At 33.2% G+C, this 24,068-nt stretch overlaps 1 protein-coding gene across 9 annotated transcripts in view; it reads left to right on the top strand.

The window, feature by feature from the left end:
- The window catches only part of CNTLN (centlein), a 417,071-nt gene that overhangs the window by 361,579 nt on the left and 31,424 nt on the right, over positions 1 to 24,068 (top strand). For 8 of the 9 annotated variants that reach the window (XM_077148088.1, XM_077148087.1, XM_077148091.1 and 5 more), the window contains 4 exons: positions 2,978 to 3,075; positions 4,555 to 4,681; positions 6,129 to 6,266; positions 6,869 to 7,054. In XM_077148088.1, the coding sequence (XP_077004203.1) occupies positions 2,978 to 3,075; positions 4,555 to 4,681; positions 6,129 to 6,266; positions 6,869 to 7,054 (549 nt within the window). Of the gene's footprint in view, positions 1 to 2,977; positions 3,076 to 4,554; positions 4,682 to 6,128; positions 6,267 to 6,868; positions 7,055 to 9,349; positions 9,519 to 24,068 lie in introns of those variants that run through there. The other variant, XM_077148093.1, reaches the window with a different exon arrangement.

Here is a 24,068-nt window from a genome sequence, read left to right as displayed (position 1 = left end):
ACTAATCTTTATGGAAATAAAATAATGTAAGGTGGGGATAATTTCTTTATACTTCTTTCACTTATCAGAGAACATTTAAAAAAATTTCAGATTACCAGCAAATATATACTAGCCTTGAGTGGTCAGCTGGCTAAGTTTTTTTTAAGCCATTTGGTCAAATCTGGCACCAGACAACGTATAAAACACTGGCTCAGCTTGAATCCACAAATATTTCTTCTATGTCGCCTACTGGATCGATAGAATTTCAGAATAATGCAGCTTATTAATTACAGTACAGGATCCATTTTCATTGGGAGCCAATATATATACTTTTTAAATTAGAGAATTTGTGGGTTTACAGAGCAATCATGAATAAAATACAGGATTCCCATATACTACTACTCTATTAGTAACACATTTTTGAAATATATGTTTTATACCAGATGTTGTCATGCTGCAAAATAAGTGTTGTGTAATAGGGAATGGAAAGGGTCAGACAGCCTGGGTTTTGATCACTTTATAACCTCTAACTCATTGTAGGACCTGATTGAGGAAATCATGTCTCAATTAGGAATAAAAATAATGTTTACCCAATTAGTTAATAACGTTTGAAGATCAAATGAAATAATAGAAGTATTAAATAGCATATAAATTAAACTCAGATCTAGAGATTATGGCACTAGTATATATTAAGCTGGCATTGCTTTATTTATTATAATTCAATAATCCCTCACTTATCCAAAAGTCAAAGTTATAGACTTTCAGCCACCTAAAATAAAGATTTTAAAAACAGAAGAGGCACAAACAGCTGTCTTAAAACCCACCTAATTTATTCCATTGAAGATGCTGTCATTCTTCATTCACTGTCTGCTGTCTTTTTTAAAAAATAGTTTTAATAAGTTTATTTTTCTGAATAGAAAATATCTTAGTGCCAAATTAGGAGTATGTATATTAAGAGGCAGGATGATGGTTTTTAGACAGGAATATTGACAGAAGCAGGAAATTACAGCCAACACATTGAGAGAAAATAAACATTAAAATGTTAAGGTAAATAAAAATTAGACAACACAGTAGTCTGGGACCATGTAGAGAAGAATTAAGTAGCCATTTATATCACAATAGTCCCTAAAGTCATCTGTATGCTATAGTATAATGATACTATTATATAATTATAGCATTTATAGCATATAATTAATACAGTGTTATAATTAATATAATATCACTAAAGTATCACTAACAACCTAGTATGATCACGGGTTTCATATTTCAAATTAAATAAACAATAGAAGGTAAATTGTGTTTCTGTTACACTGTCAAAGAAAGCACGTATTTAATCACAATATATTTAATTAACATTTACATAATAAGAATGTTTTGTTACCATTTATTTATGTCATATATCATTCCAAAAAACAATTTAAGGATAATGATTAAAGCAAAAGCTTCAGTTAGCTGGTAAATTCACTAAAATTGTAGAACATCTTATTCTTTCAGTGGTAGAATAAGACAATATATAAGACTCTAACCGTGCAAAATGTGGTTGAAATTTAGATTGCCTTACATGCACATTTGATCAAAACATAACATTCAGTTCAGTTGTCATGTTGAGATAGCCTGGGTTTTTAAAGAAAATAATTTTATACATTTACAGATTCTATACTAATGAGATATTTAATGTCTGTCAGTGAATTTGCTCACATTCATCTTGAGTGATTTATGCTTTTATTTTTTCAAAGTAAAAATTTTTTAACCTAAGTCAAAGAGTCAAATGTGGGAATACATCTAATAGAAACATTTGATTGTAGTTAATAGATTAGCAAAAGAGCTATTCCAAATATTTTTAAACTATGAATTTTTTTCTATTTATATTGGACAACTAAAATATCATAATGACCAAGTAATGTATCAGATTACATATTTAATTGGAACCTAAGTGAAAATTGAAAATTAGGTGCCCTAACACTTTAGTTACTACCTTAGACTTCTAGACTGTGTAGACAAAGCTGTTCTGCTTTGAAAAACTAATAATGATACATAAACACCCTAATAATACATAGCATTATTAATAACTTCAAGTAAATAGTGTTTGGTATTCATGAGGTTCTTTGTCCGTCATTGTCTTAACAAAACATCACAAAACACAGCAGCTTAAAACAATAATTAATTATTTCTCATGATTCAGGGAGTTGATGGAAGAGTTCTTTTCTGGTCTCTTTTGGATTCCCTCAAATCTCTGCATTCTTTGAAGTCAGAGATTTACTTGGGCTGGAAGGTCCAGACAGCCTCACTCACGTGTGGCTGACTGTCAGCCAGGGGGCCTTGGTATTCCTCCACATGGCCTCTCACCAGTCTTCCCTGCATGGCCATCTCAGAGCAGCATTCCAAGAGAGCTCAAGTGGAAGCCACGAGCCCTTAAAGCCGAGGCTTTAAACTGTCACCGTCTAATTTCTGCTGCAAGTGGAAGCCACAAGCCCTTAAAGCCGAGGCTTTAAACGGTCACCGTCTAATTTCTGCTGCATCCTCTTGGTCAAAGCAAATTACAAGAACGGAGTCAAAGACTGGCGAAATGGATTCCACCTCTTTATAGGAGGAGCTGCAAAGCATTTGTGACCATATTTAATGTGTTATGCGTTATTATTAAATCCAGCCTTAGTTTTAAGTAATCTTATTAAAGCATTAAACTAATACATCACATAAGCATTTACATTTTACACAGACAATTCACATTCTTCTAAGTGTATTTTCATTGTGAACTGTTAGCACTTATTATGAGATTGTGTTCCTCTATGGTATTTTGGTTATGTAAAAATTTTAGTACTTCTATATTATTTATATTAGAACACTTAAAATAAGGCATTTTAAAATATAAAAGTGTTTATTTTCATTAAAACCATAATTACTGCAAATTTATTACTCTTCTTAAGAATGACATTTATTTTTATGCCACTTTAGACAGAGATTAAAGAGTGTATTGAATTTATGTATATTTTTAATCTAGAATTCAACTAATGAACTCACTAAACAGTCATCAAATATGAAGTCTCTGAAATTTGAACTTCTAGCAAAGGAAGAACACATAAAGGAAATGCATGAAAAGTATGGTCTTCGTATTTCTATCCATTGTATTTGGTGCCACCAAGTGGCAATTAACTCTATTAAACATTGCAATCCAAGAAACAATACCATGTCCTTAAAATGAACAGTTTTCCATCCTTTGTGTTTAAGTCTACGTAAGATGAAAGTTTAAGGAATACTGCATATTTCTTATGTGGTATAGTTTGATTAATGACAAGTTGGTTACTATGTTTTTATTAGAGTAAGATTATTTAAAGTTAGATTTCCCTTTAGAGTAAACATTTAATTCTGAATAAATATAAATTAATTGCCTCAAGACAATGAAAAAAACTTTAAAATATGGCAGTTATTTGGATCAAAAAATATGTGTGGTTGATACTTATGGTATTTAATGTCTACACTTACAAGGTTAAAGTAGAAAAGTGAAAATATTTTGTATTTTTTAAAAACTGAAGGTTATTAAAGTTTGTACTTAAATATGTTTATTTAAAAAATGGGCTTTAAAGTTTTCTATCCCATTGAATCAAAATAATTTTTTCTGTATCTTTTATAGCTGTACTAAAGCTTAGGAGGTAATGTGTTTAGATAGAACTCCAGTGTGTCATTGGTAAATTTAATATATATATATGTCATATATACATTATACCTTGTATGTATCCATATATATTTTAAAGTTTATAGATTAAGAGGCAGTCTTACTTATTAGGTTAACAGTGAGGATTCTAGAGCAACATTCTTAGAATCCTTGACTCCTCTACCAACTACTTCTGTGACTTTGAACAAGTTACTTATCCTATTTATGCCTCAATTTAGTAGTATTAACTCATCAACTTCTTATGAGGATTAAATGAGATAATACATATAAAGCACTTAGAATAGTACCTGGCATATAGTAAGCTCTCAATAAGTGTTAGTTATTGTTCTCATTATAGTAGTAGTAGTAGAGGTAGTGGGAATAGTAATATTTGTTGTCACTGCATCTATCTTTTCATACTTAATATTTTATCAGCTTAAGCTAAACTTTGTCAATATCACAAATTATATTAAATCAGAACATTTCATGTCTCATTTTAGTTTCTCTACATATGGCATGATTTTGCACTTATTTAAGTAGAGGATTCTTTATTAGTGTTATGCATTTTATTATCTCTAAGTACATTTATATTTTTCTTAGCAATGCAAGAATGTATTTTAAATATAATTTTGGTTTCATAAATTTTATTAATCTCTCTCAATTATTCTATTTTTATTTTAATACATATATGTAATACCAAAATAACCATGTCACAACTAGATTATAAGTTTTACAAATACCCAAAATATTAATAGAGCAATATTTTGCATTTCAAAATCCAATGCAATTGATTTTATTAATTTAATTTCATTAATATCAGATATCACTTAAAAATTAACAGTAGGCTTAACAATGGATAATATACAAGGTTTTACCACTTTTAAAATATTTTCTATAAAATTAGATAAAATATCTTTCTTTTCTAGGATATCTCGAATGGAGAGGGATTTAACTATGAAAAGACACTTGATAGAGGACTTGAAATTTCGACAGAAAGTGAGCATGGAAAGTTATGAGAATATTAATGGAATGTTAGAAAGTCTTGAAAAAAAGGTATCGATTTTGTTCACTAATGCTAAAAAAATTCACTTTCTACTATTCGTTTTATTAACTTGAATATTCAATCCTAATAAATTTATGGGAAATACTATATTAAAGAATATATATGTACTGTTAATTAATTACATCATCTTCTATAAAAGTACTTTGTTTTCCAACTCAGGATTCTAAAATCTGATACATAATGTAGCCACATTCTCTATTTATAAATATTCCCTGAAAAGATAATCAAGCTTATTTTTTTCGATCTTTAGCATTTCTGAAATACATAATAACATATTTATTAAATACTTTGTTTTATTAAAAAAAACTACAATTTGTAATTACTGAATCATGCATGTATTTCTAAAAGAAAAGAATGACAACCAGAAGCTCTATAATCAGTATAAAAATTTTCTTCTATACTTGTATACTTAATTCAGTGTACATGGGCAGGGATGTATTTAAAATAGTTATATCTAACCCCAAGTTAGAAGTCAGCAATTTGGTGATTAAGAGATATTTTTTGGAAAAACAAGGCGCTGTTTGCACAACTCATAAAGCAGCTTGTGCTTTGGTCTTTAGTAAATGGTGTCCGATCCCAGAGAGAGTATTTCCCTTATTTTTCTTGTTGGAGTAAAAGTAGCTATTAGCTCATACTGACTTAAGAGAGAAAATTTTAAAGGAGCAAGAAAAATACATTGGCATTTTCTTTTGTTTTCTCCTCCATGAATCTATATAAATTATAATTACTCCCTAAGGTTTATTTTTCAATGTTACCTTTAAATTTTGCTCATTTTTAAAATTTCGATAATCATTTCAGATATGGTTTTACAATCTTTGTCTAGGTAATCTCATGTCTTTAGTGGTATTAAACTGAAAAAGAAGATTTTCTTCTGTTATTCTCTGAATGTATAATAACTATGCTCCATTACTTATCTAATTTTATTTTAAATGTATGTTATATATACATTCAAGAATACAACTAGAAGTTATCTATAACTTGTCTTCTTTAAGAATCAAAAATAATAATCTGTCTAAGGAAGCTTACATTAGTAATCAAAGATAATATAATTAAAATTAACATTGCATTATTAGGTAGTAGACTATAAATACTAGTATTCACACTTTTTTTTCATATTTATTTTTTGCATGGGCAGGTACTGGGAATCGAACCCGGGCCTCCCGCATGGCATGCAAGAACTCTGCCACTGAGCCACTGTCATACCACCCTAGTATTCATACATTTTTGTTCAATTTCTGTTTTGCCAATGATTTAAGAATTCTTAGTCTCATTCATTCAATGAGTTCTGCAAATCTTATTTCACTTGTATCTCATACCACTTATGTGAAAATAAATAAATTTAAACTCATTCATGTATTCATTTAGTTCTCTGTTGAAAGAAAATATACTATTAGAATGCCTTTACCAATAATTATTACCTCTATGCTTTTACTATAGGTAAAGACATTAACTGAAGAGTGTTCCAACAAGAAAATATCAATTGATTCACTAAAGCAAAGACTTAATGTTGCTGTAAAAGAGAAGTCACAGTATGAACAGATGTATCAAAAAACTAAAGAGGAGTTAGAGAAAAAGGTATGTCTTTAGAACATTGTATCTTAGAGGTGGGCTATAACAATGTCCTTTTCAGTTTTAAGCTTGTCAACTTTTTCTTCCTAAAACTATTATGAACTACTTGAATATTTAAGATAACTGTAAAGAAAACTTAATTTTGTACATGAAACACTGAAAATTTATTTAATGTTAAGGATAGTACTATATAAGAGAAGACAGATTTTTTTTTGTCTTGATTATTTCTAATAAATGAAGATTGTTATTGAGTACTGGCATTTATACAAGTGGAGTATATTTTGTAAGTCTGCCTAACCTGAAAGTAATTAAATATTTCCATTTGATATATAGGATCTTTTGGTCTAAAGTAGTTTTCATGTCTTCAATGATTTACCATTTTTAAAAAGCATGAACTTAACTTTGATGATGAATATATGAGAATATGTGCTCAGGATATTTTGTTGAAAAAAAACAACCATCCGTTCTATCCAAATCAATAAATTATCTATCTAATCTATTTGGAGAGAATAACAGGACACTTTCCATGTCTGATATGTATAGCTAACTCTTCCAAATCTGCATGTGATATATATATTTTTAATTCTGTGATGACTAATCTTTTGCAGGAACTCAAGCTTACTATCCTCGTATCCAAAATAAATGAGACTGAATCTGCAATGGCAAAAATTGAAACAACAGCATCTAAGCAGCTTCAAGGATTAGCAATGCAAAGTGAGCAGGCCCTCCAGGCTGCACAGAAGAAATTGCTCTCAGCCAATGAGAAAGTGGAAGAATTCACTGTATTTGTAAAGGTTTGAATTATTTGTGATTTAACTAATTAGTATTTTACTTCCAGCAGATTAAGCAGTACCTACTTCAGATGATTTGAGAAAACTTTGAAGTTTTTGCTTTCCCAACCCACAAGTGTCTTCTCCTGCCCTACTTGCTACGTTGCTAAAGATTTCTCTATGAAAGATTTATTCTTATATTTTGAGTTTAAAATTTGCCGCTCTATTGTTAACATTATTTTCTTAATGTCAATTTAATTATCAAATCATAGTAATCAAGTAAGCAAAACAAACTTTAAGATGAAAGAATTGAGTTATGTTCAACATATTCTCTTTTTGAACTTATCCAACCAAGAACAACCTGAAACTTTGTTCCATGTTCAGTGAAGCTAGAAAACACCCGATCCCTATTTCACAAACTAAACAGAAAATGTATAAAGGAATGGTAAGTGACTTAGCAGAACAAAGTGAAGACAAGGCATAGTGCCTTCAGCGAGTATACCATCTAGAAATTACCTGACTATAGGAGAACCCCAGAAAGACTCAGGAACTGGCTGTACTAAGAACCACCAAAGCTGAGGACGATTAGGAGGGGATACAGGGTTAAAGAGGTAGTTTGTTTAAAAGTCTTATAAGAAGCTGGTAGACTTCTAGACTCTATTCAAGCATTATCCCTCTTTCATCCCTTCTGGAGAAATTAAGGAGATCTGAATTCAGAGATACTAGTCACTGAGGGTAGAAATCTGGTGCCAACCCTTTTAATTATCTTGTAAGTTGCTTATACCTCTGTTTAGTGCATTTTATTCTGCCTTGTGGTATACTTGCTAAACAAATCTGTTACCATTAGATAGATTATTATTAGTTCTTTAAACATAAAGAAAGCTTTGTATTTCTGTCTACCTCCATAGCATAATATCTGGCAAAGAGTAGACACACAAGAATGATCACTACCTAATCAAATTAAATAACCTTTTAGGAATGTGAAATTTTAATAGTAGTCATTTTTGGCCTTTAAAAATAGGAACTAAAACAGTTTGACTTCAATGGGAAGTTTTTCCTCCAAAATGGCAATATTCTTTTTGTTCCAAATTTTGATAAGATTAAGTTCCTTGTGCTCCTTTTTCCTTCACAGGGCATGCATACTTAAAAACCGGCATAAATCATAGCATTATATGTTGGTTTACATGCATGAAAATATTTCAGTTAATGGAGTCTTTATTTTAAAAAGGTAAATGCCCTCCCATAGATACAAGTGAATCACTTACTCTCTCCTTTCCCGAATAACCCACCATCATTTTAACCAGTTGTTCAGGCCTTGTCTCACACACATACACACACACACACACACACACACACATCAAAATAAAAGTGTATTTATATATATTAATATATTAGTGTTCTCAGTTGGTTCATTTCCTTAAAAGTTTATCCCTCTAGATGTGTCAGTACTTTGGTATCACTTAAGCCCTCAGTAGAGAGGTACTCAGCACGACATGTAGTCAAATATTTTTAAATTCCCTTAGGCATTGTGTTAAAGGCCCAAAATTAATATTATGTGCTACCTTGAAATCTAATAAAATTGGGAGGGCCTCGAGTGGCCTAACCTCGAGTAATTTAGTGTCGTGGATAAGGTGCCCTCACCAAACAACCCTTTTTATCAAACATCCAGGCGCAGTCCCTGCTTATTCCTGAGTAGTGGGTTTCAGTTCCCTGCCAGCCCTTGGAATTATAGAAACAAGCCCGTTATATCCTCCTTCAGGAGCCAGAGGGTACTCTGTCCTCTTGATACTCCAAAGCCTGCTTTTGGAGGTTGTTCACTCTGTTCCTGAGTGTAACCCCTGTGTGGCCATGAGTGGCATATGGTGTCTTCCTCCCACAGGCCTTGAGTATATGTGACTAATAAACTGCTGTCAGTCTCATCTGTCTAGTATCAAAGACCGTGGATTAGGCCATCCCTATAACACACTAGGGCAGGATTCTCTCCCTCAAAATTGGAGTGATGAAGAAGCGATTAAAACAGGCTTTGCCCAGCCCATGCACCCCCAAAAATAAAAAGTAAATCAAGTTTTAATCTCGTTAATAAGAACAACATTCCTGGGCTTATGAATATAAATTGGTAAATAATTTATCTATAATGCCATATTTTTCATTCCCCTAAAAATAGAAGCTCATGACATTTTATTCCACTGTTAATAGTGGCCAATTTAAAACAAGAGCTTTATTTTCCTTCTTTGAAAATCATATACACCTTAGGAGTTTTCTTATTTTAAAAATACTGCAAAAGGTGTAGAATAAAATATTTTATCTCTTTTGACAAAGGTTTCAACTGGTGTGAAGTCAAGATGGTAGTGTTGGCCTCAGAGGAACATAAATGATTGCAGAACATTAGTTTTCGTAAATGTACTTTACCTTTTCCAGATTTAAAATGTCATTTTCTTCCAAATGCTTGTTGAATAGTCTCATTGTTTAACTTTTGATGAACACTCTCATTAAAATATCCTCATTATTTTACTCATGATGTAGAATCTATCCTATTATAACTTTTAGCTTTATAACCATTGTGTTCTATATTGTTTTATATTCAGCTTAGGCTTTCGTTTGTTCCATTTTTAGCCAACTGATAAAAGTTGAAATACATAATCATAAGATATATTGAAACTGCAATCATAAGATATATTCGAATTTCTAATTGTTGTTTTTCCTGAAATATTCTTGAAATGTGCCATTTTCAAAAAGAAGGATTAAAGGGAACCAGAAGTTTTTATAACAGAAAAGTGCATTTCATGGCTAGATATCTGGTTATTATACATTTGATGGAGTTTCATGATTTTCATAATAATGTAAAGACTGTACTTGTCCATGTAAAACAGCTTAGCAAAAAGAACAAACTTTATTTGTACCTAGGGGTATGAATGCTATTTAATAATGACATGATCATCTAAACTCTAGTTGTTCAAATGTGACCTATTGGCCTTTCACATCATTCACCAACAATGATATAGAGCATAGATGCCCTAAAAGATAAATCCAGGATTGCTATGGCTTCTTGGATTTTTTTCCTTAAACTTTTTATTTTGACATAATTTCAAAATTACAATACAGTTGGAAAACTAATACAAAAACCCAGAGAACTCTAACATCCCCCTCCCAGGATACTCAGATACACCAATTTTAACATTTTATCTCAATTGCCATATCATTATTTCTATCCATCCCCCTGTCCATCTGTCTGTCTATCTTTATCTATTTCCAAACATTTGTGAGTAGGTTACATGCATTATGCTTCTTGAACCCATAATATATCCATGTATGTTTCCTAAGAATAAGAATACTAACTTATGTAAACACCTTAAGTACAGTTATCAAGTCCAAAAAAATTTACATTGATATAAAGCTTTAAGTCTATATCCCAGGTTTTTTGTATGTCCGAATAATGTCCTAATCAGCCTTATTCCCTCCATTATTAGATCCAGTCCAGGATCATTTCTTGCATTTTCTTGTCATTGTCTCTTTAGTTTTTTTTTTTTTTCTTTTTATTGTGGAAACATTTATTCAATATAAACTTTCCCATCTCAACCATTCCCCAGCATACCATTCACTGAATTTAATCACATTCACAGTGCTGTGCAACACTCACCACTATCGATGCGCAGAACTTTCCCATCCCCCCAAACAGAAAGCCTGCTCATGCTGTTCATTAATTCCTCACTCCCCTCCCAGCATCCCCCCAAACCTATCTCTACTTTTGTCTTTTTGAATCTGCACATGGTAGCTGTCACATAAGTAGGATTACTCAATGTCTTTTCTTTGTATGTGACGTATTCCACTCAGTATATTGTCTTCAAGGTTCATACATGTTTTATGGCTGAACAAATACCATTTTATTTTTATACCACCTTTCTTTTATTGATTCATCTGCTACTGGGAATTTGGGTTATATATATACATTTTGGCTATTGTAAATAATGCTACTATGGTCATTGGTATAAAAGTATCTGACCAAATTCCTGCTTTCAGTTCTTTTAGTATATACCTAGAAGTGAGATTGCTAGGTCTTTCCACAGCAGCTACTTAACTTTGCATTCCGACCAACAGTGTACCTGGATTCCTGTTTCTCTTCGTCCTCACCCAGCACTTATTCTTTTTAATTGCAGCCATTCAAATGGGTGGGGCATGGTATTGATTGATGTCTCCAAGCTTTTGGTTATCTGGAAATGTCTTAATCTGTCCCTCATTCTTGAATAGCAGTTGTGCTGTTTATAGAATTCTTGGTTGAAAGATTTTATATTCAGCACTCTAAATATGTCATCCTACTGCCTTCTTGCTGCCATGATTTCCAAAGAGAATTCAGCATTATCTTATTGAGGGTCACTTGTATGTGATACGTTACTCTCCCGTCCAGCTCTCAGGATTCTCTCTTTATCTTTGGCATGCAGCAGTTTGATTATAATATGTTTTGGTGTGTGTCTGTTTGGGTTAAAAACCAACAGGGTTATCTGTTTGCAGTTTGTTGAGCATCTCTAAGTGTATATTCAGATATTTTATTAAATTTGGGAATTTTTCTGCTGTTATTCTTTCTTTCTTTTTGCTCCTTCTGAGATTCCCTCAATACATATGCGGTATGATTGATTATGTCCCACAGATCTCTACGGCTCTGTTCACTTCTCTTCATTCTTCTTTCTCCTCTTCATACTGAATGATTTCAGTTGTCTTATTTTCAAGTTCACTGACTCTTTTTTCTGTCAACTTTAATCTGCTGTTGAAATTTTCCAGGGGATTTTTAATATCTGTTACTGTGTACTTCACCTCCATTTGTTTCCTTTTCATGACTTCTGCCTCTTTGTGTTCATTTGTCATTCTCCTGATGTTCTTCAGTTCTTTGACCATATCATCCTTTAGCATATTCAGCATATTTGAGAACATTTTTTTTAGTCTTTTTCTGGTATGTCCCAAGTATGGTCTTCCTCCATGATGGATTGATAGTGTCTAATGCTTTAATCTTCTTCTTTGCCTGGGCCATCACTTCCTGTTTCGTTGTATATTTTGTAATCTTTTGTTGCAACCTGGACATTTTTATGTTTTAATGTATTATCTCTGGAATTTAGGCTCTGAGGCATCTGTTTTTTAAGCTTGTATCCAGCTAGTGTTATGACAGAGATTCCCTTGAGTGCCAGGAACTAACAACAAAAAGAAAAGGATAATAGAAAACACCTTTCCAAGTCTTTGCATTTTGGCCTGTGCAGGTGATCCCTGTCAGAGCTTAGCTGTCATAATATTAAATTTAGAAAACAACCTCAGCTGGCACTCCTTTGCCCCAAAATAGCTGTAATTTGACTGTTCTTCTACAGTGTTCTGTGGGAGAGCTCTATGAACTGCCTTGAGGCACAAGGCAAGCTCTGAAGAAGCAAGTCTGTGTTGTATGTCTGAGTTCATTTCTCAGGTTGATTGACACAGACGTGCACCCTAGTCCTCTGCTTTCTCCAGAACTGGAACCAGAAATGGAACTGTGGGCTGGCTATAGGCTGAGCTGATGGTGATTAAGAGAGGGACCAGAAACTATTTTTTTGTATCATTTTTCGTGTTGCTTTTTTCTTGATTTAGCATTCACCCTATTTAGCACTTGCCCTGTTTCTACAACCTTTTAACTATTTTTCAGAGCTTTGGGGAAAATGTTTCTGCCAGTTCTTGCTGGTTGTGCAAAGCTTCTGTAGTGGACAAAGCCCTGGAGAATCTCATTTTGCCATCTTGATTGGGACAGGCCATGGCTTTTTTATTTGAATGATATTTTAAAGATTATTTACTAGGTAAACATAACAGATACAGATAAACTATCTTAAGTATTCTTTCAGAATTTTCACACTTTGTTTCAATTTGGTATTTAGACCCTCTGTCTAAAAATTATCTGATTCTATTGCATAATATTAAAAATATATAACATCAGGCTCCAAATCTATTGAACCAAAAACCTGGTGGATAAGGTCCTATAATCTGCATTTAGGTAGTTAACCAGGTGATTACTGTGCATAATAAAATTTAAGAAACACTCCCTTGAATTGATTTTAAGCACTGAATTATATAACTATATATATATATGGTTTGCATCTAACAGGACCTATAACAATTCATTCTAATGATAATTTGATCTTGTTTTTCTTAGCTGTTTTAGGGCCAATATGTAGGTGATACTGGCATTACCCTTACTGCCTAACCCATTTGTCTAATAAAAGGCTGCCAGTGAGTTTTTTTTTTTTGCCCAAACCAGAAACATTGGCAAACATTGGATGAATATTTGGGTTTGAAGAATCTGCTGATTTTCATCATCTTTCTTGCACTTAGGGTGCATCCTTAGACTAGGCAGGAATGCTCAGGAGTTCACCAGCTGTGGCAACATACCATCAATGACTTTATAAATCCTACTGCATTAGCTCTAAGCTTCCACCTTGCATTTAATACCTTCCATACTCAGATCCTATCCTACCTAGAGTATAAATTTCCTTCCCACTGCTTCCCAGCTTCCAGCCATACTTTGCTTATTCCTTATTCAAGTTCCCCTTCTCAATTGAAATACCCTCCCCTCTTTGCTTTGTCATTCAGATTTAGCTCAGTGCTCTCCTCTTCCATGGATCCTTTTTTGAACACTGTGATTAAGAACATAGACCCCAACTCTGCTACTTACTAGCTGTGATCTCAGGCAATTTACTTAATCCTTTGTGCCTCAGGTTCCCCATCTATAGCATGGGTGTAATGATGTAACCTAACTGAGGTGAAGATTTAAATAGGCTAGCATCAATATATTCAGAACAGTGCTCAATATACCAGAAGTACTAAGTGTTGGCTATTTTTTTTTAGCAGTAAAATTTGTAGAGGGATGGCTTTCATTTATCTCCTGAACACTAATTACATGTACCATACAAATTAATGCATAGTTGTAAACTCTTATATTTTAATTCTCTTTGTTTCAGCAACAGATTATAGCCAACTTGGGGCAGGGACATTTTCATGTATTATTCCCAGTATACTGGCACATTAAACATAATCCTGACTCATTAAATTCTTGAAGAATTGATTTTATGTCCTTTTCAATAACAATAATGGACAAATATTCACTGATCAGATTGAAAACTCTGTGATGGCAAGAAGTGTGTATATGCCTGAAAAAGCATAGTTAAGAAATTTACATTGTTCCTACATGGAATGTTATGATCATCAGGACTCATTCTGTGCAGGGCGTATTAAACTATCATGTACACAAAAGTGCTTAATAAATATTATTATTAGTATTAATAGTAATAATGTTTGTTCTGGTCCTGGTGTGGAATCTGCATTCCCTTTAGTCTTTTCATTTATTCATAGGGTACAAGCAGATTATAGAGGAGGTGGAGTGGCCATCTGTTCTAGATCTAGTCTTGAATATGGAATTTTGCCCTGGGGTAAAATCAAGTGCTTTGAGCATCTGGGCTGGATATATGTGGCAGATCTGAGGCTTTGCATTTTCCCAATAACTGAATAAAGCACACGAGGGAAATTTCTAGAAGTATTTGCTCAGTATGACTCAGCCTTGATATAAGCTTGTTAATGTGCTTATATGTGAGAGTCATATGCCAAGCTCCATCTTCTCAATGGTTTTTGTTAGCCCTGAAAAAAATGTAGTCAAAGAACATTTAGCTGGAAGCTTAAAGGGTTTCATTATCAATATGTACTTACTTTGATAGGATTTAGTAAGATGTTTTGAGGCATATACATTTCTTACTTCCTTAAAGAAAAGATTTGTGGCACATTAGAGTCTTATTTTCATATATACAATTTTAATATTTTGGTACTGATATCCTAATTGTGATTTTTAAACAGTTCTATAGTACATGTCAACTTGAATTAACTCTTTCCATTCTGCCATTCTTAAAAAAGGCAACTAACAGCTGTGTTTAGAGAAGATTTCTTAATGAAAGTACATTACTTTAAATAGGTGAACTTTATAGTATGTAAATCATATCCTGGTAAAGGTATTTTAAAAGCTGTTAAAAAATACACTACTTCCCCAAGAAACCGTGGTGGCTGTGGTGACTCCAGAGTATTTGTGTAGCCAAATATCACCTTTGTCACAATAATCTGGTCTTACTGAAAAAATCTAATCAGTCTATAATGATTGAATGAAATTCAGAATTACTTATAGCTATCTAACACAGTCAAAAATGTCATTGATTAAAGCCTGGAAGCTAAATCTAATAAGATCAGAATAGAAGAACATATTCTCTTTTTTCCTAACTCTATTGCTGCTGTAAATTGGTTGTATTATAATTGAAAAATAGAATGACTCTATGTTGAGGTGTGTGTCCAAGAAATTATTCTTAATTTACTGAATGTTCTCAGATATTGGGGTAATTCGTAGCCCATAATGTTCCTACAGTTTCAAGAAGGTTGATATAAATTTTTGGAAATTCAGCTAATAGTTGGAATCTTACTTTGTGTTATACATTGTTTTAATTACCTTGAAAATGAGGGTTAGCCAAGGACCTTTATTCAACAGATGAAAATTGAGCAACACTTCTTGAAGCTTCTAAATTGTTTAACAGTAGAAGATGTAGAGGGTTTTGGACTGTTTGGGGGCTTTAGAATTGCTTAGAAAGAAACTGAACAAGTATTGCACTGGTAAGAAAAGGAAACTTTTTAACAGAGAGAAGGAAAGTGCGGATAAAAGATAGTACATGGAGTTGAAAACAGGCTGATTTGTTAAAGAAAAAAAAGAAATTCTAAGACCCAACCTATAAACATGAGATAAGCATGATTCACATAAAAACAAAAATTAATTGGATCTGTCAGTGGAAGAGAAAACATTTCAATGAACTTACTGAAGTGGAGGCTCTACTATAAGGTTTAAAGATAATTTGGAAAGGAAAAGGAGTATTTAAGCATTATGAATTCTATTTCAAACAAATAATATAGCATTTTCTAATGATAAAGACATTTAAAAATAAGTATATGGAATACATCATTTTGTAACAGTGTTGCTGTTATAATGTTCGTTGGTTCTATCTTCAATTGCACCTCTTTAAAATAAGAATTTGATTGGGGCGTGAGAATGGAGCCTGGAATCCCTAGACTGTTCAACCCTATTTAGACATTCCGTTGGGATGCAAAAGATGCAGGAATTCTTGAAGTAGATCTCAGAGGCTTACTGAAACATTATCACCTGCGCATATCTTTTTATACTTCATTGTAGAATGTTATTCATACAGCTTAGCTCCTGGCTCACTGTCTTTCTCTTCAGCATAATTCTGTTGATTTTGGTAACTTCATATCCATGAAGATCATCCAACTCCATGACCTCTCAATTTTTTGGCATCTCCAATTATACTTTCTAGTCCCGTGATCATATACCCATCTATTAGTTCTCAAGAAAGGAAAGTTAATACCAACTTTTGAGAACATTTGGTAATGTACATAGGAACCTTTTGATGTCACTCTGACTGGGAGATTTTACGGTAATTTAGTGCCAGGAACCAGGAATGCTAAACATCCTGCATTGTAAGGGACAGTCCCACACAATGAATTTGTTTTCTCCAGTATGGCAAACGTGGCACCATTGAGGAGCATTACTCTTGGCCTTGCCATTACCAATGTGTGTACCAACTCCAAAATCTTTATTTCTGGCATTTTATTCTCTGACCACCATTTCTTCTTGTACCCGTATTACGACTATTCCTTGACCTTATTACACCCTCAAATTTATTGACCTTACCACTTTTTCACTAATACCACCCTCCTTTCTGTCATGGTCTTGCTGCCCTCATCATGCATCATAGATTCCTTGTTCTATCATGATCACTATCTTACCTAGATCCTCAATCTCCTTATCTGTACCTTGGCCATATTCACATAGCAAAAATTAAAAAAAAAAAAAAAATAGCAAACCTAGTTTATTGCAAACTTTGACTACTTTTCCCCTGGCTCCAAGCAACTGAATGTGACCAAATCAATACAGAAGGATGCTGATTGGTCTTAATTTAAATGAATAATCAGGAACCTCAGCTCCAAGGTCCTCAGCTCCTTCTACTGAGCCTATTTTATTTTCCTAGTACATTCTGCATCCCTGTTTCCCAAACAGTCCTCCTAGCTCCACAAACCTCTAAGTATCCCCTCACCTTTAGCTCCGTAATGTCAACTTCTTATTTCAATGAGGAAAATTTTTCCTCACCAAACCTTGCATCCTTCCTGAATCTGTGAAGTGTCTGTTCAAGCTAACACTTCAATTTATGCATTGGATTTAAATCCCTATTGTGGGTGACACCACCTGTGGCAGTTATTCTTTGTCCCACAAACAATCAGCACGAGAAGAAAACTCTTTGACACGAAGTTAGAAAGCAAGGAAGTCTGTGTCCCAAGCGAGAGAGCCAGCGCCTCAAATTCATTTTCTGCTAGCTATCGGGTAAAGGGGCCATTTGGAGTTCAGCTATTCTTTGAGCACCAAGGAAGTTCCCGTGTGCCTTGAGGAGATATCTTTAATTTTAAGAACAAAGTAGGAATTTTCCCGTGAGTAGGAGGATATGTTCCAGACAAGCAAATGCCACAGATAAGCAAAGCATACAAATATGCAAATAACACAACAAAGCAGACAAACATCTTAAACTGTTTTCAGCTTCAAGTTGAAAAACAGGGAGACAAGTGCAGTGATTTCCCACTGTTTGAGGACTTGCAAACACAGAGCAAGCTTACAAATGCTTTAACCATATCCTCCCCAAATCCTAATATTCTCTAGGACTTTCCTCCTGTAATGTCAACCCTACAGCCTGTATCACCAATTTCCCCTTTACATTGGATTACTTTCATCAGCAAACATATATCATTCACCAAAATAAACTTCCATTAACTCTGTAACTCTCCCTCCAGCCACCAGTTCATTTTTTCCTTCTCTTATATAACAAAACTCTTTTAAAATGCTACTTATTCTCCCCCCTCCCACTTACTCGTTTCCCATTCTCTTTCTAATCTTCTCTAATTAGGCTTTCAAACTTATTTCACCACTAAATCAGTTCTTTTCAGTGTCCCCCAAAACCTCCATATTGCCCAGTCCCGATTTTATTTGAACTCTCAGGAGCATTTGATATTGTTGATTGCTTTCTCCTCCATGAAACACTTTGTTTACATCTTCCCAAGCTATCATACACTCCTAGTTTTTGTCATACCCATGTAGCTGCTGTTTCTCTGACTCTTTTTGGATCGTTCTCCTCTTCCTGACCAACATCTAAATGCTGGAGTCCCCAGGGTTCAGTTTTCATGCCTCTCCTCGTCACTTTCTTTACTTACTTTATGTTTCTGACTTATGTTTCTCTACTGACTTATGTTTCTCTAAAAGGTCTAGTCCCAACCTTTCCCTGAAACTATGGATTCATATATCCACCTGCCTAATTCTATCTTAACATGGATTCAAATAGGCATCTCAAACTCAAAATGTCCAAAAATTAGAAAAAAATATTTTACTCTTCTGTCCTTACCTTGTTCCCCAACTTAGAATTCTTTTTCACCAATCATCCAGATGATTGCCCCATACCTGGGGTCATCCTTGTCTCTTCTCTTTCCCTTATATTGAATTTCTAATCCTTCAGCAAATCCTGTTTGCTGTTATTGGAAAATATATCTAGAATCTTTCCACCTCTTACCAGTGACACTGTCCTGATGCAGGTTATCACCTCACATCCTTGTACTTCTGCATCAGTCTTCTAGATAGTCTGCTTCTTTGACTCTTGCTCCACATTATGATTTTGAGCTTTGTACTGCAGAAAAACATGTTCTTAAATGTAATCCATTCCCATGGATGTGAACCCATTGTAAGTAAGACCTTTAGATGAGATTACTTCGGATAAGGTGTGGCCCAACTCAATCAGGATGGATCTTAATCCTGTTATTGGAGTTCTTTATAAGGGGAATGAAATTCAGACAGATAGTTAGACACGGAAGGAGCAGTGAGAAGCTGAGAGGCAGTGGAACCCATAAGAGAAGGAAGAGGTCAGGAGAAGAGGCAACTATGTATATTGCCATGTGACAGAAAAGCTAAGGATCAATGATCGTGGGATGGAAAGTCTTCCCTGCCCTATAAGGTCTCCATGATCAGTATTATTGTTACTTCTGCGACTTCACTTTTTTTCACTCTTCACATCAGTTATTCTGCTCTAGCCACACTGTGGTTCTTGCTGTTCTTTGAAAACTACATGCCCTATTCTCAATCAAGGTCTTAGCCCTCTGCTTTCATATATTCAAATTGCTCATTCTTTTCACTTGTTCAGGTCTTTCTGTTGAAATAGAGCCTGGTTAATCTTTAGAACATATGAAGCATTGGAAAACAAATTATTAGTTAAATCTAAGTGATTATTAATTTTAATGATCACAGTATCATAAATTTGGAGGACTGGGTTATCCAGAAGAATTAAGCTTCTTTTTTGGTTTCATGGAACAATAGAGAGGGTGATAAATTCTATATATTCATTGAATATATAATATTAAATAAATGTTTAAAAGTTTTAATGGTAATCACAAGAAAAATAGAAATAGAGTATTTAATTTTCAATTAAAGGAAAATACTAAGAATAAAGAAAGCCAGGAATAAGGAAGGAAAGATGGAAGAAAGATGGATGAAAGAAAGAAAACAAGTAATAGAGATGCATGGTAAATTGTTAAGAAAAAAGAGTATGATGTGATTGGAATAAATGCAAATACCAATAATCACAACTTATATAATAAATTTGAAATACATTTTTTTAAAGAGAGAGGGACTCTCAGAATGTGAAAAAGACACACTTAAACATAGTGTTCAAAATACTTAAAAAATAAAAGAATGAAAAATAAGGTATCTTGGAGCCACCTTGTACCAGCTTGTGAGAACAATTTGGCGTATCTCTTCCCAACTCCTTATCCACACTGGTTGCATGAAATTGGTCATGATCAGAGTCTTCCTTCCTTCCTTCCTTCCTTCCTTCCTTCCTTCCTCCCTCCCTCCCTCCCTCCCTTCCTCCCTTCCTCCCTTCCTCCCTTCCTTCCTTCCTTCCGTGCTTTTTCTTTCTTTATGCTCTTTCTTGTGTGCTCTTTCTTTCTTTCATGCTAGTTTCTTTCTTGTATACTCTTTCTTTCTTGTATAATGTATGCCAGGTTCACATTTCATTCTTTGTCCATGTGAGTATCCAGTTATTGCAGCTCCATTTGTTGAATTTTTGTTTGTTCAGTTTTTTTGTTTATATGTTTGCTTGTTTGTTTGTGTTTTGGGAGAAGTGCATGGACCAGGAATCAAACCCATGTTTCCCACAAGGCAGGTGAGAATTCTACCACTGAACTACCCTCGCACTCCAATGGTCAGAGTATTTATATCACAGAAACTGACAAACATTTCAAAACAGGTTTTTTTTTTCTTCACACAACCAAATATAAACCAGGTAAAGGTTAACAAACAGAAGATATAACAATGCTAATCTGAGACAAAATAGAATTAAAGGAAAAACTCATGAGGAAGACAAAGAAGCTATTTCATATTGAGAGAAATGTATAATCCTCAAAGGAAATATAAAAGCCATGAATCTTTACGCACCTGACAACATGTTAAGCAAATTTGATTAAGATACAAAAAGGAAATTGATAAATCCATAAGTGTATTTCCTGTCCTGTAGTATACTTTATATCTGTTATCTTCAGAGATTAACAATTCAAGTAGAAAAAATGTAAGGCTACTGTATTTTCATACCTTGTGGAATAGTCATTTTGCATTGGAGAAAAAAGACCCAGTATACAGCATTAGGAATAAACCTCAACAAAAGAAATGCTTTTCTGAGAAAATATGAATTATCAACACTGACTCAAGATAATATAGAAAACCTGGATGGTCAAAAAACAGTAAAATAAATGACAAGGTTTCAACAAAAGCAGTAAAAACGCATATCAACAGAAGAATGTTTTATGTGAAATACTGTAACAGGAGAATGTTTTTATAGAATATATAATGAATATGTACTGAATTGAATACATGGTGGATGACCCAGAGCTACATGGCAAAAATCCCTGAAATATGTGAGTGAAAAAAAAAGAGCTGTAAAATGATGTTTATAGTTTGGTACCATAATATAAAATATGTACTGTCATGCTGTGTACCTTTTATAGGCATATACATATGTAGTTATAGTATAGAAGATTGAGAATGATAAATACCCAATTTAGGATATTTGGGCAGGGCAGGGAAAGTTTAGGAAAAGAAGGAAAGGCATAATGCATTTTTTTAAAAAAAAGAAATACAAATGGCAGGGATATCTGTGTTCATCTTTGAACTTTGTATATATTTGAAATATTTTATAATAATAATTTAAAAGATATGTCAGTCCCACAGAATTTTACCTGTGAGTTCTATAAGCCTTCAAGGAACAGAGAACTCTCATGTTATGTAATCTTTATATAAGCTTTCAAAATATGGAATATTCTTAAAAATCATTTTATGAGGTTACATTAACCCTGAAACCAACATCACACAAAAATAGCTTGCAAGAATAGAAAATCATAGTTAATCTCACTCGTGAACATAGAAACAGAATTCCTAAATTAATAACATGAAATCAAATCCACCATCATACTAAAAGAATCATAATTATGAAACAATAAGATTTATCCCAGGAATGCTATGATTGTTAAATATCTGAAATCTATTACTCCAATTAACAAAAATTGATAAAAAAAGAAGATCTTTTTGATCATCTCACTAAATGGAGAAAAAAAAACCTGAAATAAACCTTTTAAAAATGCAAAAACCGAAAACCTTTATGAAAGACGTAAAACAGACATGAATAAAAGGAGAGAGATACTACGTTTCTGAATGAGAAAAATCAATATTGTAAATATGACAGTTTATTCCAAAGTTAGTCTATAATGTTAGTACATTTCCAGATACTAAATAGGCTGATTCCAAAAAAATATTTGAAAGAGAATGGGTATGAAAATGCCCAAAAAAGAATAAGGAGAAGAAAAGGTGAAGGGAGTGGATTTTCCCTAACAAACATCATAATGTGCTGTAAAACTATTGTATATAAAATGGTCTGCCATGTGGGAGACCCAGGTTCAATTTCTAGACCATGCACCTAAAATAAAATAAAATGGCATGATTAGTGCAGAAGTAGATGAATAGAGCATTGGAACACAATAGGGAGTTCAGAAAGCAGAATCATGTATATGGAAATTTAGAATGTAAAGTTTGCATTTCATATTTCAAATTAGTGTAATGGTAAATTCGTCAATAACAACGTTGGAGAAATTCCTCTCCATTTAGAAAATAATGATATGATTTCTCATACAACTCCACAAATATGAATCACATTTTTACTGAAATGCCAAGATTAAAAAAGAACATGGTTAAAGCATTACAAAAAAATTCTATAATCTTTGGATAGGAAAAAATCCATAATCATAACAGAGAACCTGAAATATATAAAGGCTATAACTAAAACCATATATAGCATCAATTGTAGGGAAAAGACACCATAAATAAAATTAATAGACTAGTGGCAGTATGAGAGAATAGTTGTACATCTATAACAGGTAAAATGATATCTATCTATATATAAAGAATTACTACAAGTCAACTTAAGGAATAAAAAAAGACAAATAGCCCAATAGAAATAAGGACTAATAAATAAAATTCACTGAAAACAAAACACAAATAGCCAATAAACACATTGAAAATATGTTCAACCGCAATAGAAATCCAGGAAAAACAAAATAAGTAAAATTAAAAATAACTTATTGTCTATTCTATATCAGACGTAAAAACTAAAAAACGTACATGAAAATTTATGAAATCCAAAATTGACGAGGATCTATGGAAATAAGTGCCCTTACATGCTTTGGATGGGAGTATAAACGGACACAGCATTTTGCAGAGCAATATGACAGTTTCTGCTATAATTTAAAATGCACATAAGATGGTTCTTTGAATATATTAACTAAATTGATTAATCCCTACCTATAGCTGTTCAAAGAAAAAAGTGGAAAAACACAATTACCAATATCAAATGAAAAAAGATATATCACTAGAGATCCCACAAACATTAAAAGGTTAATAAGGGAGCGTTAGGAACAATTTTATGCCAGTAGGTTCCACAATTTAGATGAAGTGAACAAATTCCTTGAAAAGAACATCTTGCTTGTCATGTAGGTGAGTCACAGTCATACACCGCTAGCAACATGTATTGCAGATGTGACATAGGGTTTGTTGGGGGAAAACTGACAGGCAGATAAGTAGTAGAGTGCCCATAGTCCCAGAGCTCTCTTTTTTTTCCACAGCAAAATCTGGGTATAAATATTTATTATGTACCAAGGCCAAGTTTCCAGCTGAGAGGGATCTTCCAGAATAAAAGGGGATTTCAACAGATAAAACATGTACATATGCAAATATTCACAAAATTTAATACCCCTTCATAGTAAGAAACAACAATAGCAACAAGAACAACAAAGTCAGCAATTTAAGAATAGAAGGGAACTTCCTCAATCATAGAAGTGAAAATGCATATTTGTCACACCTAATGAAACACTAAACTCTTTCCCCTTAAGACTGAGAACAAGGCAAAGTTGTTAACTCACCACTTACATTTAATTTCATACTGGACATCTCCAATTCAATAAGTCAAGGAAAGGGAGAAAATGATATAAAGATGGTAAGGAAATACAAATCTGTTTCTATTGCCAGATGACATGATTGTTTACATAGAAAATCCTGAAGAATTTATAAAACAATTACTGTAATAAGAAAGTTTAGATATTTCACAGGATAAAAAGGATATGGGGCAAACAGAATCCTCATCCATTGTTGTCAAAAGTTAAAATTGTGCAAGACTTTCACAAAATTTCTTGCAGTTTCCATTAAATAAAACATGCACCTACCATAAAACCCAGGAATTCCACATTTAAGTAGAGAGAAATAAAAATATGAATATGTTAACACACACAAAAAGAACCTGTACAGATCATATTCAGAGAAGTTTTGTTAATAGTAGCCGATAACTGGAAACAGCCCTGGTGT

The sequence above is a fragment of the Tamandua tetradactyla genome, chromosome 2, assembly GCF_023851605.1.
Source record: "Tamandua tetradactyla isolate mTamTet1 chromosome 2, mTamTet1.pri, whole genome shotgun sequence".
NCBI lineage: Eukaryota > Metazoa > Chordata > Mammalia > Pilosa > Myrmecophagidae > Tamandua > Tamandua tetradactyla.
This window is presented reverse-complemented; position numbering and strand designations above follow the sequence as displayed.